This window comes from Pseudochaenichthys georgianus, chromosome 13 (genome assembly GCF_902827115.2).
Source record: "Pseudochaenichthys georgianus chromosome 13, fPseGeo1.2, whole genome shotgun sequence".
NCBI classification, from domain to species: domain Eukaryota; kingdom Metazoa; phylum Chordata; class Actinopteri; order Perciformes; family Channichthyidae; genus Pseudochaenichthys; species Pseudochaenichthys georgianus.
The window spans coordinates 23264466-23283432 of NC_047515.1; the positions used below are offsets into that span (position 1 = coordinate 23264466).

Below are 18967 nucleotides of genomic sequence, written 5' to 3' on the forward strand. Positions count from 1 at the left end.
AAATGATCAAAATACTACGGAGGGAAGATATTTTCGTTTGGATTACTGGTCTGGGGGAAGCTCACGAGTGTGTGTGTATACGTGTGTGTGTTTGTGTATTTTTGCGTGTGTGTGTATTGTGTTTGTTTCCCGGGGAAAACACATCACGAGAAACACCGGCTGTTGTTATGCCTGCTGTGACGTTAAGTGACTCCGTTCTCCGCTTGTAATTATGCCGTTACAAGCTTCAAAGTTGTATTTATCATCTGAATTTGCCTAAACAAGTTTAATATTCTGAAAGTTAATACTTTGTTTATTTGAAACCAGATGAAAACAAACCGTAACGGACCCTGCCATGTTATCTATGATTACTATACGCCTTACATTCATAATTTCAGCGGAGGGAGGGGAACAGCAGAACAGCAGAGTGGCGAGGGAGAGCTGTCTTCTTCCCTTTACAAGCTTCAAAAATGTATTTATCGTGTGATTTTGGAAATAAAAGTTTCATATTCTGAAAGCCAAGACTTTGTTTATTTTTTTTTTTTTTTTGATTGGCTCATGATAGGCCCCTGATCTCCGTAGGCCCCTGGGCTTCAGCCCAGGTCAGCCGGTGCATTAAGGCGGCCCTGGTTGTATGTATTGATTTAAATTGACATGCATCCGCTAAGAAAAATAGTCCGTTGTTACCGTTTTTTAAACAGTCTGAATGAAACGGCAGCTCTCAGCTGTGTATTTACACAACTAATGGCCCATCAACCACAGCTCTCTCCCCCCCTGATCTTTCTTCTCCAGCAGCTAAATTAACTGTAGGTTACTCTGAGTGAGTAAAAAAAGCTTACAGTTAGACACAACACTGTCATTGCAAGTGACCCTCAGTTAGTTGACTTTTATGTTCAACTGCTAAATTCGTTACTGATAAAAAAGGGCTTCTACTGTACCTAATTACCTTAACACTAGAACCGCCAGAGGTTTTTGTATAGGCCTACCTAACACCGTCAAATCCCGCTATTAGAATGCAAATTTTAACAACATAGGGTGCTACATAACACACTTTCAGGAAAAGTCACGGACTGGGAGACTTTAATATTGTATTGAAAAAAAGTTACATTGCACACACACAACACACATCACACAAATTGACCAGATTGGCGGTTCTAGTGTTAAATAAACTCACTAATTAATGAAACCAGTTCAATACGCATTATTTTTATTCTTATCATTCTTTATGAGCGCAGAAATAGTCTTAAAATCAGACCTGTTTTTTAAATGAAATCTGACGGCAGGCATTTAGATCTGATCACCTATGATAAATGCGCCACACCCCACACCTAATCGCTGGCCATTCAGCCACACAGCTCCCTCTATACAAATCAAACTGTAACGGTGGGAAAGCAGCTATTGTTTTAAATAATGGTCGGAATGTGACCTGTGAGCCTTCTGAATTACCGTGGGACAGCACATTCTAAACTAAAGCTGCGGCCACACGAGGACGAAAACGACTAAAAGTATAGGATTAACGCAAACGCAATCGCAAAAAAGCTTCCGTCCACACGCAATAGTTATCCGGATAGTGTCTGTCCACACGAGACCGCTCCGTTTAGCTCCAACTGCTGGAGAAGCTGCAGTACATATGCAGGAGCCTGTACGTGGCGCTGTAACTTCCTCCACAAAAGCAGCGAAGAAGCATGGTTGTCATGGCCCTTCTGTTTATTCTCCGCGGTGGGGGCCGAGGGAACCGGGCAGAGTTTTTCGCCAGTCAACGTGTATTAAAGTTTAAATCTTCCGGACAAAATTATAAAAGTGCCGGTCAAAGGTCTTCTTTGTTATTTATTGAGCTTTAAAACAAATGAATAACGACTCTATATAATATAATAATAAAATACACGGAGCCTCTCTTTTTCCTCCCTCTCTTCGGACAGCGTCAGTGTCTGTCTCATGCAGGAGCTGATCCAGTAATGAGTGACCCGGCCAACAGTAAAAATAAACATATTTATAACTAGTTTAGGGAGTTTGAGAGGTAATTAAAATAGCTAAGGGTGATGATCTGACTTGAAGTGTGTGTTTTGCTGCAGCGGGAGGAGCTGCAGGTGAGCAGAGTTGCGTGTCTCCGTCCTGTCAGATTAGACTTCACTCGCATTTAGGTCCATATCGAGAGAAAGATAAATAATCTGAATTCAGTGTGCAGTTTACTTTGACGCGGGGGTGAGCAGCAGAGGTGGGGAGAGGCGGGGCTATTGCCTCATCATTATCAGAAAATGATCGTATAGGGCGTACACACGTAGCCGTTGGACCCCCCAGAGCGTTGCGTATGCCGTTCTATCCACTTTGGGACCCGTTATCGTTTCCTCAGTCGTTTAATGCCGTATTCGGTCGTCCTCGTGTGGCCGAATGGTCTATATGACACTAAACAGTAACGCAAACGACCGTTTTCATCCTCGTGTGACCGCAGCCTAAAATGTTCAATCAATAAAGTAACATCTTATCTTATCTTATCTTAATAATATCTTCATATTAATAATAATAATAAATCATACAGTAGGCCTATGTGTCCGAAAGGGAGCAGGAGGAAGCAAACACAAAAATATACAAAAATATACTGTATATTAAAGCAAACGATTGTAAAGGTAAAAGTATGAGCATAACAAATAAAGAAGTGTAATGTAAACATTTACATTATTATTATGATTATTTAATATATAAAGACTATATATTATTGAATTACAATATTAGATATACTTTAGTTGATCTAAAATATTTATGTGTTCAAATGCTCTTCAAAACACAACTGCAAGTCCATGAAACTTGTCTTTCTGTATTTGTGAATGAAGCGCCATCTCCTGGTTAAAACCTGAAATTGAAAATCTGGCAACGCCCTCTTTGAAAATAGTGGGAGAGCTTAACATTCCTCGATACTGGTCTTAGGCAGGTCATAGGCAGGAAGCTGTAAACTGGAGTCTGAAATTAGGTGCTACATCTGTAAGTCCATGCATGTATGTTCCGCCTTGTCATTAATAATTAAATCACACATTCAGACATCCACTGCTGATGTAAAAACATAATAAGTTGTGAGACATGTGATTTGAAAGCCAATGGCAATGGGATCCAACCACACAAGAAGGCTTTGGCCTTACCTGACGGTATGAAGGCAGCCTGCTGCTGAAACTGCATGTTGGCCAGGGCCTGGTGGTACTGGAACATGCCAGCGTTGAACATAGTGGTGGCACCATTGGATTTTTCAAGTGCAGGTCTCTTTGGTAAAGGAGGCAAGATGTGAGGGAGCCCCTGAAGAAGGGACAACACCAAAATAAAGGGATGGGAGTGAGGGAAACCAGAGGATGGTAGCAGTGACATTCAGGACAGAGAGAACAAAATAATTTCATTAGAAGATTAAGTGTCCCTTTCAAACAGCTTTTACAGACACTTGCAAGCAAGCGGTGAACAGTGGAGCTAGCTGACAAACTGTGACGTTTATCTTGCTCATCATAACCAAAAAAGTGTTCTTAGCACAATGTCACAGATCTATAATATGATTTTTAATTAAGCAGTTTGTTCAACAGTGGTGAACCGTCAGGGCCTTCAAGGTATTCAGAGAATACCCTGGAACACTCAGATAAAGCAAACAAAAAATCGATTTAATTATATAAATAAAATGTATATAAAATGAATAAATGAGAATCGTATCTGTGTTGTTGATCTGTAATATTACAGTGTTACGTTGATTTGTTTGTCCTTCTTGGACCATGCACTACGCATTTCAGTGGTTTTGTGTTAGAAAAGAAAGCAACCAATCAGATCTTGTTCTGGGTCTCTGGGTAGAATAGAGTGGCGAAGTCCCTCCCCTTCCGGTGGACCTCCATGGGACCTTGTTTCGAAAAGATTATGTATTGAAGTCAATGGAGAGAGAAAGATTATCTTTCGATCCCGTTTGAATTGTGCCACAAATTACACATATGATGTTTGTCAATTTAAAAGATAATTTTGCAAGTCAAAAAAAAAAAAGGTGTTGTAAAACTGTGAAGTAACACATTTGTTTGTGTGAAACGCTCAATGAACTACATCTCTGGTCTCGCAGAACAACACACGTCACCAAGATGGCCGTCACTACTGTCTTGTCAACAAAACGATTGACTATCCTCACTATCACCACAATGAAATACCTCCAGACGAATGTCATGCAAAGCTGCCAGCCTGCATTCCTTTACTTCTCTCTGAACTGCCTGATCTTTTAAATGTTTAATGTCAACCATTTGTGCAGATAGCATGAAGTAGAAAAGATCGGCGATCGCCAATGCTAGCGTTAGCATTTCTCCCCCGGGCTTAAATTGTGTATTATAGAATGATCACACCGGTGACAGTACTCTTCAAAGGGTTCACGAAATATGACAACTACTCTTACTGTTTAACATTTTGGGCCACTCCTGGTCCTTTCATCAGACGGGAAGCAAAAGAACGAGCAAGACCCATTGCTGGTATGATAACAACCTGGTACTAAGCACACAGGCATCTTGTTAAAGTTATCTTATCTTAGCCAGCGCCATATAGATAGATTATATCTATATGGCGCTGATTGTAGCTATCTCTTAGTGGAGGAAAACAATTGTGACATCACTTACGCGACTCGGGGATTTGTAGTGTTTAGTTGCGTATTTTTCATAGTCTTATATTTCAACAGTTTTACGACAAACTGTGACTTTTTTCACATGGAAATTATTTTTTAAGATTGACAAACATCATATGTGTAATTCATGGCACAATTCAAACGGGATCGAAAGATACGTTTTCTCTCTCCATTGACTTCAATACATTATTTTTCCGAAATAAGGTCCCATGGACTGGAAGTAGATGGGTGTGACTTCGCCACTCTATATCCTTCAACCAAGGTATTCTATATCCTTGATAGAATGCCCTGGCCGTTGCACTGAATGAGAGCATGTTTGGATTGACAGTTTGATCAACCAATCATATATTGATTTGTAGCCAATGGGCGTATTCTTTCAGAGTTTCCCTCGGTTCCAGGGTACTCTAGAACAGTGGTTCCCAAACTTTTTTCACAAGAGCCCCCCCAAATGACTCCTGTTGGAAGTTGCGGCCCCCCCCCCCCCCTCACACACAAGGGGGGGGGGGGGGGGGGGGGGGGGCGCAACAGCGGTAATTAAAGTTTAAATGTCTCAAAAATGCTACAACTACTGTCACAAACTAGATGAATGTGAAGTATTTTGTTAAAGGAGGATGAAAGCGTAATTAAGGAGCACTATTGGAGTGACTTTGATGGTTATTGGATTCAGGATTAATTCATTTGGATTCCCGCTGTATGAACAAATTAAAGGTAGGCGCGGAAGTGGAAGCAATTCACAAAGGGATTAAACTGTTTAAAACACATGCTCAAAGTAAGCCGGATTTTGCCGATGTGTTTATGTGGATTCAAAAGTCGTAAATAATCTACAAAATGGAGGAGACCGATCTGATCGGAGCAACTGTGACAAATAATCCAACTGAAACCGGCATGGACAATGACTATGTTTTAAAAATGCGCTTATCCAGAAAAGCCCGGTTTGGACACTTTACGGGCAGAAGAAACATTTCTATTAACAGTGATGCAAACACATGTATGGTGAAAAAAGAGATAACTATTCGAAGCTGAAAAAAAACAGCATAATATACCATCTGACAAAGGCCTGTGCTATAATGCTTCAATTAACTCTTAATTAATTATTATTAATTATTAATTATGAATACTTAATTCTTTATAATATACTCAGATCAATAGGAGACAGAGATGTTAAGTTATAAATCAAGGGTTTTTATTATTATTTACAGCAGGGGTGGGGAATCTTTTTCCTTTCAATTTTTACAACATCCTCCGAGGGCCGTACAAATGATTGAACTCAACCTCTGTTTAAAAAAACTAAAATCACAGCCCATTCATTTTGCCTTTCTTTCATGTTGTGCAAAGAAAAAGCAACCTCTTAATCCAGATATCTTACCATGACTCGCGCATGCATGTGCACGGTTATGGCAAAAATATATGGACACAAGATGTGTGCAAATGTATTTAGTATCCTATCCATGTGAACATGATTTAAGTGGGGGGGGGACCTAACCTCCTCTAGGGGGGGCCGGGGGCATGCTCCCCCGGGGAGATATTTTTTTTTTTAAATATTGAAGTTAAAAGCATCAATCTGGTGCACTTTGAAAGCGGTCTAGATTTTTTGAAGTGAGAAGTTGTCCGTCAGTCGGACTGACAGTCGGAATGACGGACGGACGGACCACCCCCCCCAAAACGAAAACTCTTCGGTGCTCCACGAATTACACAAGTCACCCAAATCAGCGTTAAAAAAGCGGGAGGCACCAAAAAGCGACTAATTTGCATCACTGATTAAAGAAAGAATTATAAATGTCTGTCTTTTTATGCCTTTAATATTAACTTGAATTGTTATTCAAATTAATTAATCAATTATTTTATATATTTTATTGTAATGTAGAGACAAGGCTTTTAGTGACAATCATGTATTGCTTTACAATTATATGTAAAAAACAAGTCTAAATATGATATTTGGCCTCAAATCATCTGAGGCCTGGCACCCCCCTGCGATCTTTGGCGTCCCCCCCAGGGGGGCGCGCCTCCCAGGTTGGGAACCACTGCTCTAGAAGGCCTGCTAGTTAACTGGCTCGAGACAGAGGATCTATGAATGCAACGAAGTAATTCATGCCGTTTTATTGTTTTTAACGTTGAAATGACAAGTGCAACAGGTGAAGATGAAGTTGTTGCGGAATTATTGTGAGTACCCTTTTCAAGACGACAATTCAGTGAAAAGACGGACATTATAATGCCGCGGAGGGGGGGGGGGGGGGTGTGTGTGTCTACATAAGGTCCAGTTGCGATAGACACGGTTCGCCACTGTTCAATACATACTCTACAGTCTACAGAAGGTCCAGTTGTGATAGACACGGTTCGCCACTGTTCAATACATATTTTGCAGGCTAAGGCATAACTAGATCTTTCTTTTACCATAACTGTAATCACAGCTGAAACTGGTTTTTGTATTGATTGTTGGACTGACAACAGAAATTATGTAGTAAGAGAAAGCTGCACTGCCAGCTTCATGAGAATAGTACATTAAGCCATGTTGAGACACCTCTTTAACACTTACACATGCATGGGAAGTGACAGAATCATGCAAAGACTGTTTTATTAGCAACTAAAATGTTATATTTGCATGCCATCAATAACTTGCTTTTGAGATGCACTTAAGGTGATGAACTGACCACTGTGAGTAAAATATGTAGGGGGGTCTACTACTTAAGGCCTTCTTTCTTTGGTTTAGTCCGTCATGTTTTGATAAAAAATTCAAATGGACATTTTACAAAAAAATATATATACGAAACGAATGGCTTCATCAGTTCATCACCCCTTAGTGTTTTGTCATTACATCTACTTTGATTTTTACAACTAAAAAGGTATATCTACTACACCACAGCTACATGCCAAGCTAAAAGGTGAAAGGTCATAGTACCAGATCAAAAGTTGCGTTGAGGGGTCGCTTCAGTGATTTGACAGCCGACTGAGTCTTAATTAGCAGGCAGCGAGCACATGATGGCAATGGGCCAATGGGGTTCAAGCGCATTAACATAAACCAGCAAGCGAAGTGTGGGTTGGTGAAAAAAAACAACAACAAAAAAACAACAAACAAATAAAAACAAATCATTGGAATGCAATATACCCCAATAACAAGACTAAGGCATGCAAAAATAATTAGTGTTTAACATAGACATATTGTCTTTAACAAATTCCATTTCCACAAAAAAACCGTAATGATTAAAAAATATATATTTTATATCTATCAATTTAAATAAAAAGTCAACATTTGACTAGGCAAAGGGCTATAATAAACTATACCTGACTGGGACACATTTTAGAAAGCTAACAACAACAAGGTGGAAATTAACAGCAAGCTTTACAGTTCACTATTTAGAAAAAATCTAACAACCATTGACTGCAAACAACAACAAAATGTATAACTATCAAAGCCACAAAACAAGGAAGAGCAGGAGAAGGGGAGCAGTAGGCTCAGTCACAAACTAGCATGATCACAGCCTGCTGCTAATAAAGCACACATCAACTCTGAATCTTCTCGGTGCATATTGGGTCAGAGCTAAAGGGAGCAGGAACAGACGAGACTGGGATGTGTGATGGAAGGTTGAGTAAAAGTACAGGGTGTACACTTAAACAACTACATTCATAGGATTTTGAAAGTCTAGGCATTGTTCACAACTGCTTATGTGTAGGTCATGTTGAATATAAACCCAACATTAGAATAGTTTAATAATTTGTTTTTGGACATCGCATGATAAATAAAAATCTGGCTTAATCTATGGGATAATTATATGAACTCTACTCTTTAGGTTATACTTAAAGGTCACCTATTATGCAAAATCCCCTTTTTCATGTATTTTATACATAAACATGTGTCCCCTCTGTGTAAAGAGATTCTGAAAGTTTCAGGAAAAAAGATTCGCTCACTATTTGTCATGATCCATTTATATAAAAACCTGTCTGAAAATGAGCTGATCAGATTTTGGCCACTTTATGATGTCATAACGATTTTCTGGCTTGTGTAACCATTAGCCAATAACCAACCAAGGTAACACCCGCCCACCTTATAAACTGAATCTCCTCCTAGATTACCATTGAGTTATTTGTAACCAAATATCACTCAGTGGGGCGTGGGCAGGGGCTCCTTATTTTCATCTAAAGTAACAGACAGAGAATCAGCACTTTTGAAACAGGGCTTAAACAGAGCGGTTTATGGGATGCTAAAATGCACGATCTGTTTGGTATTTCAAGCAAAACACTTCAGAGACATGTTTTGTATTATATCTGAGACCTATAATATATTGATGAAAAACAGTATACTAGGGGACCTTTAAGTGGTTTGAACTGAAAGTTATTTATCCTGTTGCATAAACTGAGGTTGCTATGATACATTAAATGTTATTTAGCTTGAGTCTTTACTGATGTTAAAATCTGTGGACAGATACCTACCATGGCTGCAGCAGCCGCTGCCTGGTTAACTTGGTGTTGGGCAGCTTTGATCTTGGCCTGCAGGTGAGCCGGAGGGTGAAAGTACTTGCACTTCTCCCTCGTGCAGCGGCCCTTTATGTAGTCCATACACACGGTGACTGTGTTGTCGTTGGTGTCGATCATCGTGCTATCTGAAGGGTGGGCAAAGCGACAGTCGTTCTCCCCACGTGAGCAGTTACCCCGCTGGTATTCCCGACACACCTGGTGCACAAATTTACACAAATAAACTCGCCTTTTACAACTTTGTATTGTTAAATGTTGAGAACACAACATTATAACACACCTTTATGCACACAAACAGCAGACAGACACGCACATCATGAAGTTACTGTTCACTTTACTTCAGATTTGATGAAGTAATCAATCTGTTCAGTCATTTAAGAACCTGACAATCACTTTACCAGACAGAGCTAACCAATCTTAGTGACAGGTTTGGCGATTACTGTTGATTGATAAGCAGCACAGACCGTAACCAGTGTTTACAGACTCATCAATCACATAACATTTATCCATTATTCAAATGAGATGTGTTGTTGTTTGTTCTCCATATAGACAGAAGGGGGCAACATCTGCTTGAGCAGTTCGGAAACTGGTTGCCTCAGCTAGAATGTAGAGATTCAATGAGGCTCATGGGAAATATGAGGCTGGTTACCCTCAAGGGTGGCTGCAGCTGACGTAATATCCAGCCCACGCACAACAACACACACACAGACACAAGGTGGGTGCCCATTTAAATTATGAGGCAGCATTTTTCCCCCCAAATTGACATAGCGCAATAACCTAGATCTCAGGGAACAGTCAGGCTCCATTCTATCTGAATTTCATTCAGGATCCTACTCTAAATTAAACGTAATTTCATGGTGTGTTGTATCGATCTATCAGTTATTGTAATAGATACAAGCCATTTACCGAATATCTGTTTACCAGTCTCACTGTCTGCATGCGTAAAGGATTTGATTTGTGGTGGAACGGCTGACAGACAAAAGGCCACCAACAGTGTAATCTACAAACTACCCCTGCTCAGTCTCCTGTCATGACAGCTCATCATCCCCAATCACCAATCTGTGTGAGCGATGAAGCAGGATTCTCTCTCTCTATCTGTCTCTGCTTTCTCTTTTGTACCTCTATCACTCACTCATTCACATATTGATGTACACAAGCACACTCATAATACACAATAATTCCTCACCACTGCCACCATCATCACTGCTGACACTGGTCTTATTTAAAAAAGTAGAGAGACTGCCTTGTTGTCAGGCAGATGTTTGAGAGGCAAGTAAGGGAGGGAGGAAAGACGGATGGAGAACAAGGAAAGACAGAGTGAGAGTCATGGAATCAGATGAGTGTGGCGATCATTGAAAACTATTTGAGATGAAAATAATGGAAATGGAATGGAAGCAATTTAATGTTCTCTGCACCAGGTGTGGACCAGGGTTTTTAACTGCGGTTAAGAATGCATTAGAGAGAGCAAACCCAGTGGAAGTGCTTAGTTAGACAAACAAATAAAGGGCCCATTAATCATATTTCCGTCCCCATGGTAACTGTCCCTCTGGGCTATTTACATCACCATGGTTTCAGATAAGCAACCTTATGATTTAATGCACAATGAAGGGCTGCAGTACAGCTCCATAAAGATAGAGACAGAGAGACTGTCTGGAAAGTATTTCTCAGGATAACGGTCTGAAGGTTTGTTTTTCTAAAAAAGGAATTTCTGTCAGCCTCAAGGAAATAGCCTGTAACATATCTGTGCATGTGTGTTGGTCCACCAAATTCCAGCTATGTTTATTTTTGAATGACACACACTAGAAACTAAAATATGTCTTCTCGTACATATTTTCAGTAAACCTAACCACTGGCTCTAAATCTTTTGATGGAAAAACTGTCAAAATGGGCAGATGTTTCCTCCATTTCCAATTATTGCATTTGATTGATAAATATGACATATTTGTTAGTCTGCTTACTAGACTTGGGGTGGATTTCTATCAATCCTTTGCTAGACAATTTATTGAATCTTTCTATCATTCTATCAACAACCTCTGGCCTCTAGTTTTCCTACACTCTTATAACTTCTCTGCGGTCATGACTTAGATAAGGAATGTAATCACATGTAAAACCTTTACCCTTTTTTTCTGTTATATTTGTCTCTACTTGCCCCAGCAACTCCCCTGACACAACAACAGGTCTACAAATTGATTTTCTATATCGCCCTCGTTCTCAAGTGAAGGAGTTCAAGTATCTCGGGGTCTTATTCTCGAGTGAGGGAACAATGGAGCGTGAGATGGGCCGGAGAATCGGAGCAGCGGGAGCGTTACTGCAGTCGCTTTACCGCACCGTTGTGACGAAAAGGGAGCTGAGTCAGAAGGCAAAGCTCTCTGTCTACCGGGCCATTTTCGTTCCTACCCTCACCTATGGTCATGAAGGATGGGTCATGACCGAAAGAACGAGATCGCGGATACAAGCGGCCGAGATGGGTTTTCTCCGCAGGGTGGCTGGTGTCTCCCTTAGGGATAAGGTGAGAAGTTCGGTCATCAGGGAGGGACTCGGAGTTGAGCCGATCCTCCTTCGCGTCGAAAGGAGCCAGTTGAGGTGGTTCGGGCACCTAGTTAGGATGCCACCTGGGCGCCTCCCTAGGGAGGTGTTCCAGGCACGTCCAGCTGGGAAGAGACCAAGGGGTAGACCTAGGACCAGGTGGAGGGATTATATCTCTTCGCTGGCCTGGGAGCGCCTTGGGATCCCCCAGTCAGAGCTGGTTGATGTCGCCAGGGAAAATAACGTTTGGGGCTCTCTGCTGGAACTGCTACCCCCGCGACCCGACCACGGATAAGCGGGAGAAGATGGATGGATGGATGGCCCTCGTTCTCTTTTTCCTGTCATTGAACCACTCTCTTGCTCTGCATGTCATTCACTCGTTCATTTGGCCGAGAGACTTCCTCAGCCTCACCCCTGTTAATTACCAACCCAACGTACCATTTTAAATGTAACCTTCCCAACGTTCTTGCATGCCTCCTGGCCAACACACTCTCACTCCCTAAGCGTCCAGGAGCGACGTTTGGTCAGTGTCCGTGGCGTCCAATTGTGACGCTCCTAGGCTCCTTCAGCGTCATAAAGGGACGCAAATAGCTTTCAACTGATTGCAATGTATTCCCATCTGCGGCGGGATTTGACGCTCATAGAAGCACGGCATTTGTTTGTGTCGGCTGCCCTTAAAGGCAATGTGAGCGTCCATTCCCATTGGATAACGGAGAATTGTACACCCGGAAGTAAGTATTCCTCTTACTGTCGATTGATTTTACAGTGAGATCTGCACTACTCATCGACTAAAAAACACCAGATTATCCTTGTTAATTACACAACATTGATTGGTTTAAATTGTGTGCAATGCTTTTGTATTTTTCCCCTTCGATTCGGAGAAACAAATATTTTTTCTGAGTAAAGGATGGCAGAAGACACTACACTACCCAGAATCCCCAGCTATCGTTAGGACTACACCATGTGCTCTGTTTGACAAACCCCGTTTTTTTTCACTATTCATTCCAATGGCTGGCGTCTATGTCACGTGATCTTCAAATTTCTCCCTGCAGAAAAAGAAAACATGGCCGAACTTAGTTTTATTCTCGGTGGAAAATGCCTATTTTAAAGTTAGTTTGGCCATTAAAATGCGTTTTGATGTCATTTGATGCGAGAAATATGAGTTGTTATTTCAGATTATGTGTGCAGTGGATGTACATGATCTTTAGTTTGCTAGTTATTACTAAGATTACTTCAGGAAATCACGACGTTTTCATTGTTACCAAGGTGGTTGCTAGGGACGCTGCTATCGATATTATTTCTGTTATGTTGTGTAACTGTTTAATGGTGTTATCTTTATTGCTACCCCCTTCCCCGTCAATGTATAGTGTTGGTCCACAGCGCAAACATATTAGTTTAACAAAATCTGCATCTAAAGATAGCCTACGTTATTTTCCCCTGTGCAATTCCAGTCTCACATCTCACAGCACATCGTCATTAACAAATACCGGAAACAGACCGAAAACATTAAAAAAACTTTATTCCGAGTGTGCTTGCTTTTCTCTTTGAAAGTCATCACATAACGGCATTGTAATACACAGTTCGGCTGCATTAAATATTACATATCTGCCGTAGTTCTGTATTTATATAGCCCTGATGAGAAGACTTCTAGACAAACATGAGGAACTGAAAACGTGACGTGGATCATAAATATATCAGGCATTAAACAACATACAATACAATACAATACAACTTTATTTATAAAGCACTTTAAACCTCCAGACAATACAGTGCTGTACAGGCAAATAGATAAAACACAGCTCAGCTCACACACCATAAGTACAAGTAAAAACAAAAAACAATTTAAATGCAAAAAAAGCAACACTCTAAAAGATGTTGAAACGCCAAATGTTAAAACGCTAAGGAGAAGAGGTGGGTTTTAAGAAGCGATTTAAAAGCAGGCAGTGTGGAGGCCTGTCTGATCTCCAGGGGCAGAGCGTTCCACAGTTTGGGAGCCGCTACAGAGAAGCAACGGTCCCCTCTGAGCTTTGACCTGGTTTTAGGCACATTCAGGAGCAGTTGGTCCGCTGACCTGAGAGGGCGGTTCGGCGTGTAATGCTGTAGCAGCTCAGCAAGGTATGGTGGGGTCATGCCATTTAGGGATTTAAAAGTAAATAAAAGAATTTAAAAATGGATCCTAAAATAAATTGGCAGCCAGTGAAGCTAAAACAGGGGAAATGTGGTCAAACTTCCGTGTGCCAGTTAAGAGCCTTGCTGCAGCATTTTGCACCCGCTGCAGTCGTGCGAGCGAGGACCCACTGACCCCCATGTAGAGAGAGTTACAGTAGTCCAGCCGGGTGGTGACAAAGGCATGGATTACTGTGTCAAACTGCTGTCTGGAGAGAAAAGGTTTTACTTTCGCTAGCTGCCTCAGGTGATAAAAGCTCGTTTTTACCACCGACTTAATCTGACTCTCAAGTTTGAGTTCACGGTCCATTTTAATACCAAGGTTCGTAACGGTGGGCTTGGTGTACTGATGCAAGGGACCCAGGTCTACAGAAGTGGTGTCAGTGGTGCTACCAAAAACCATTACTTCTGTTTTTCCTTCATTGAGTTTAAGGAAATTGCACGCCATCCAGGCCTTTATGTCATCTAGGCACTTTAGCAGTGGGCTAATTAAGTAACCCTCCTTCTTTGTTAGAGGGACATAAATCTGGCTATCGTCAGCATAGCAGTGGAATGCGATGCCGTGCTTTCTAAAAATGGACCCAAGAGGGAGCAAATAGAGGGAGAATAGCAGGGGGCCTAATATTGAGCCCTGTGGGACCCCATACAGGAGTGGAGCAGAGGATGACTCGGAGTCACCAAGGCTGACAGAGAAAGTTCTGTCCTTCAAATATGACCTGAACCATTCCAGGGCTTTTCCCTCAATGCCCACCCACTTTTCCAAGCGGGAGATCAGGAGGTCATGGTCGACTGTATCGAAAGCAGCAGTTAAGTCAATAAGTAGGAGCACAACGCAGTCCCCAGAGTCAGTAGATAAAAGGATGTCATTAAAGACTCTTAAAAGCGCTGTTTCAGTGCTGTGCATAGTTTTAAAACCGGATTGGAAAACCTCCAGTATGTTGTTCTCTTCCAGAAAAAACATAATTTGACTGTAGACAATCTTCTCCAGGATCTTTGACATAAAAGGCATTTTGGAAATGGGCCTAAAATTAGCCAGAACTGTGGGATCCAGGCTGGGTTTTTTTAATACGAGGTTGCACTACTGCATGCTTCAGGTTTTCGGGGACCTTCCCTGAGAGCAGGCTGCTGTTTAAAACTGCCAGCACATATGGTCCAACAGTGGGGAAAACCTCTTTATAAAGTCGAGGCGCGACAGGGTCATTTGGAGAACCAGAGGGCTTTGGGAGTGGCTATACAGTATACAGGACGGTCCTGTATATAAGGTCTCTGAAATGGCTATATACAGGACGATCCTGTACACAACGCCAAATGGCTATATACAGGACCGTCCTGTACACAGCTCTCTGAAATGGCTATATACAGGACGGTCCTGCACAGAAGCCCTGAAACCTGACATTTCATGGGATTTTCACGTCTTTATCGGCAGAAAAATCGAGTCGCTTTTTATGTAGTCTACAGAAATATGGATATAATTGGTGTACAATTAACGTTTACAGCAGGATAAATTACAAAAATGTACAGCATACTACATACAATTCAAAAGACGGTTTCTCCGATTTCTAAAATAAAAATGCCGGCGTAGCCGATAAATGATTTGTGTTGCTTTCAATGCAAAATCACTACACGTCAACGAAATGTCGGCGTATCTTTAAAAAAAAAACTTCAGTTTTAATAAAACCGAGTAGTCTTTAAAGTATGCAGTCATATCCTTTACAAGTAAAACATTGTGCATTGGAAAATATAAAGTAGAAAATGATTGAAACAAAATAAAAAGATAAGCCAAAAAAAAGACTGAAATCAGCATAAAAAGCTAAGCAATTGGCATGGAAAGAGATTTAATTGCCACCATTTTATATTGAGGGGAAACTCATTGAAAATAATGTTGTCGTGAGAATATTTATCTGTGAATCCTATCCCTACATTACCACCCGCGAAACTTGCTTAAGCATGCTATAATAGCCCGGTCTGTATATAGTCATTTGACGTTAGCTGCAGGACGGTCCTGTATATAGCCATTTCAGATATCTTATCCACAGGACCGTCCTGTATAGCCATTTCAGAGACCTTATATACAGGACCGTCCTGTATATAGCCATTTCAGGGCTTCTGTGCAGGACCGTCCTGTATATAGCCTTTTCAGAGAGCTGTGTACAGGACGGTCCTGTATATAGCCATTTGGCGTTGTGTACAGGACCGTCCTGTATATAGCCTCGGCCGAGGGCTTTAACTTGGAGACAATCTCCTGTACAAAAGACAGAGCTACATGCTCAAACTGATTAAAGACAGCAGAACACGGTGCAGGAACTGAGGGGTCAATTGCAGGAGCAGAGATTTGAGCTCTAGTGGAGTTTACCTTATTAATGAAAAAGTGAAGAAAATCTTCATAGACCGCGGTAGAGGTCTCCATAGAGCTATTCTGGGGGGCATTAAGGACCAAATCAATAGTCTGGAACAGAACGCGTGGCTTATGACGATTTGACAGAAAGATGTCAGATAAAAGTTTGCTTTTTGCCTCCTTCACAGTGATCTGATAGAAACGCCAACACTCCCTCAACATTTCAAATGAAACTTTCAGTTTGCCCGTTTTCCATTTACGCTCAGCTCTACGGCAATCCTGTCAGACAGCCCGAGTCGTGTCATTTAACCAAGGCTCAGATTTAGTTTTAGGTTGCCTGGTTTTTAAAGGAGCAACAGTGTCTATGGCAGCTTTGCAAGTAGAGTGAAACCATGAGCTAAGCTCATCCGTTTCAGGTGATATAGGTTCCCGATTCACACCGTTCTGTTTAAAGGCAACAGAGAACTGACCAGCAGTGGAGGGGTTAATAATGCGAGCGCGCCGAGGAGCAGCGCGCGGTTTAACCGTTGTACAAGCAAGACTCACATCAAATAATACAGGCATATGGTCAGAGAAAAAGGCGTCACAAATCTCCAGGTTAAGAACAGGCAAACCATAAGATAAAACAAGATCAAGTGTGTGTCCGCGTTCCTGCGTTGGGCCAGACACAGACTGCACAAGATTAAAGGAATCAACAAGGTCTAAAAAGTCCTTTGCCATAGCTTTGTCGGGGCAACACACATGAATATTAAAATCCCCAACAATAAGTACACGATCATATTTTGGCATAATTTCAGCCAAGAAGTCAGAGAAATCGTTTAAAAATCCCTTATTGTATTTGGGAGATCTATAGACCACAGCGCACAGCACTGTATGAGAGCGATAAGCTCGAACACGCTCAGTTCAAAGCTGCCGGGTGAGAATGTCAGTGAAAGCTGCTGGCATTTCAACCCAGTCTCACGGCATTTCGTGTTAACCAACACGATTTTTAATCTATTGATTCGTGTTCACCATCACGATTTGCCCCTTTTTTTCGTGTTGCACAGCACGATTTTAAAAGCAATGTATTTCTACTGGTAACGTGTTTCGTGCCTGCAGGCTGCAGCACGTCTTTTTCTCCGGTCGGGTCGTGGAAGACCGGAAGCTGTGTGGTTCATAAAAACATGTTCTTACTCAATATCAAGCCACAATTATTGCTTTTATTTTAAATCGTATAATTTCGGACTTTTGTTGCCGTCTGTGAGGAAAATAAACGGGGCTCAGAGCCTCAGGATACTGAAATCTGTATTTTTAAATATTTTTTTCCTTCTAATTTGTTATTCTTTTCAAAATAACACACTGTTATTTACTCACCAATAACACACAATTATCCTTGCTTTTATTTATTGGTTTAATTCCATAACCTCGGGCTTTTTTGGTGTCCGTCAGGAACTGAATTTCAAAATAAAAATAACCGGAAACAGCCTGTAAGGGACATTTCGAGCATCATTGCGATTGTCAACATTTCTGAGTTTAGGATGGCCGAAAACACTACACTACCCATAATCCCCAGCTATCGTTTAGGACTACAGTTCCCGTAAGGTTACGCAGAGCGTCAAACAGCTGTGTGAAATGGAACGAAACCACGCCAGATTATCCAAAACTAGAATTGAACACCCCCCCAGAACTACACATGCTGGCTATTGTGTTTCGCAAAATGTTCTATGGGACGTCTCTACTGAACATTTTCGTTTTTTCCCACAATTAGAAGTTGCCATTATTAAACACATTGGTGTTATCAAATGTAAAACATATAATTAATAAATGGGTGAAAATCACTTGTGTCCATAATGCGCAGCATTAATATATACCCACATGACAGCTCATTGCTACTTTGTAATTCTACTTTGTAATTACTTTGCAGATTCGGATTAATTATGTGAAATATAAACAACCCTTAAATCAGACTTTTAGTAAAATTCAGGTATGGTGATTGTCAAGTGCCAACAATCAGGAGAGATATTTGATAGTTGGTGCTTGAGAAGACTAAACATGTATCTGCAATTGACTAGAATGGAAACAAGTAATAAAGTATATTCATTACTCGTTATTCTCTACTAATAGTTAATTAAAGACTGTATATTATGGCTATTTTGCACATCCCTTTCAAGATTTTCAAAGGTTTATTGACATATCATACACAACTACGGTGTAGTTATGCAATTAATGAAAAACTTGGGTCACAGGTTCCTCAACAGTGCATTACAAGACATCTATCAATATGTGTGTACCTCCACCATTAATATTCTCCGTCATATTCTGCACATTTCTTATTCTATCTACATACATAAGAGTATAATTAATGTGTATAATATCAGTTAAAATAAGTGCTTCAACATAGTTAACATTGCAGGAAAGCAATATATTAGACGTTAATTACTTTGTCAGGCTTAATATTTAATATTTAATGTTTAAATAAAGGTTAATCCGTTTTTCTGTTTTGCACCTCCTCCTATTAATATCTGTGTACATCCTGCACTAAACTGTTTTATTGTAGAGATCACTTATAGTATCTTCTTGATTTTGTATATTCTATATTTCTATATTTATACTTTCCCCCTATGAAAGTATGTACTCTTAATATTGTTTTAATCAAATATAACACATACAAACAATAATTCAATCACGTGCTTTAACCACTAGGAGGTGCACACAAGGTGCACACAGCCATAATAACTTTGTATTATTAGTGTGTATGTACAACATCTGAAGATGTATAGTTTTATGCATGCTTTCACATCATTTTACAGCATATTGCTATACTATTTCAGACTCAGTATTTACATTCTTACATTCAAAGAAAATCAGTAATATCTTTGAAAACTACAGTCCTTTTT

The 18967-nt window shown here is 40.7% G+C and overlaps 1 protein-coding gene across 4 annotated transcripts in view; it reads right to left on the minus strand.

Annotated features, from left to right (window-relative positions):
• The window catches only part of LOC117457264 (muscleblind-like protein 1), a 130639-nt gene that overhangs the window by 6812 nt on the left and 104860 nt on the right, over nt 1-18967 (minus strand). For 2 of the 4 annotated variants that reach the window (XM_034097227.1, XM_034097226.1), the window contains exons 5-7: nt 9023-9262; nt 7494-7547; nt 3111-3261 (exon numbers count right to left, since the gene is read on the minus strand). In XM_034097227.1, the coding sequence (XP_033953118.1) occupies nt 3111-3261; nt 7494-7547; nt 9023-9262 (445 nt within the window). The remainder of the gene's footprint in view (nt 1-3110; nt 3262-7493; nt 7548-9022; nt 9263-18967) is intronic. The other 2 variants (XM_034097229.1, XM_034097228.1) reach the window with 2 other exon arrangements.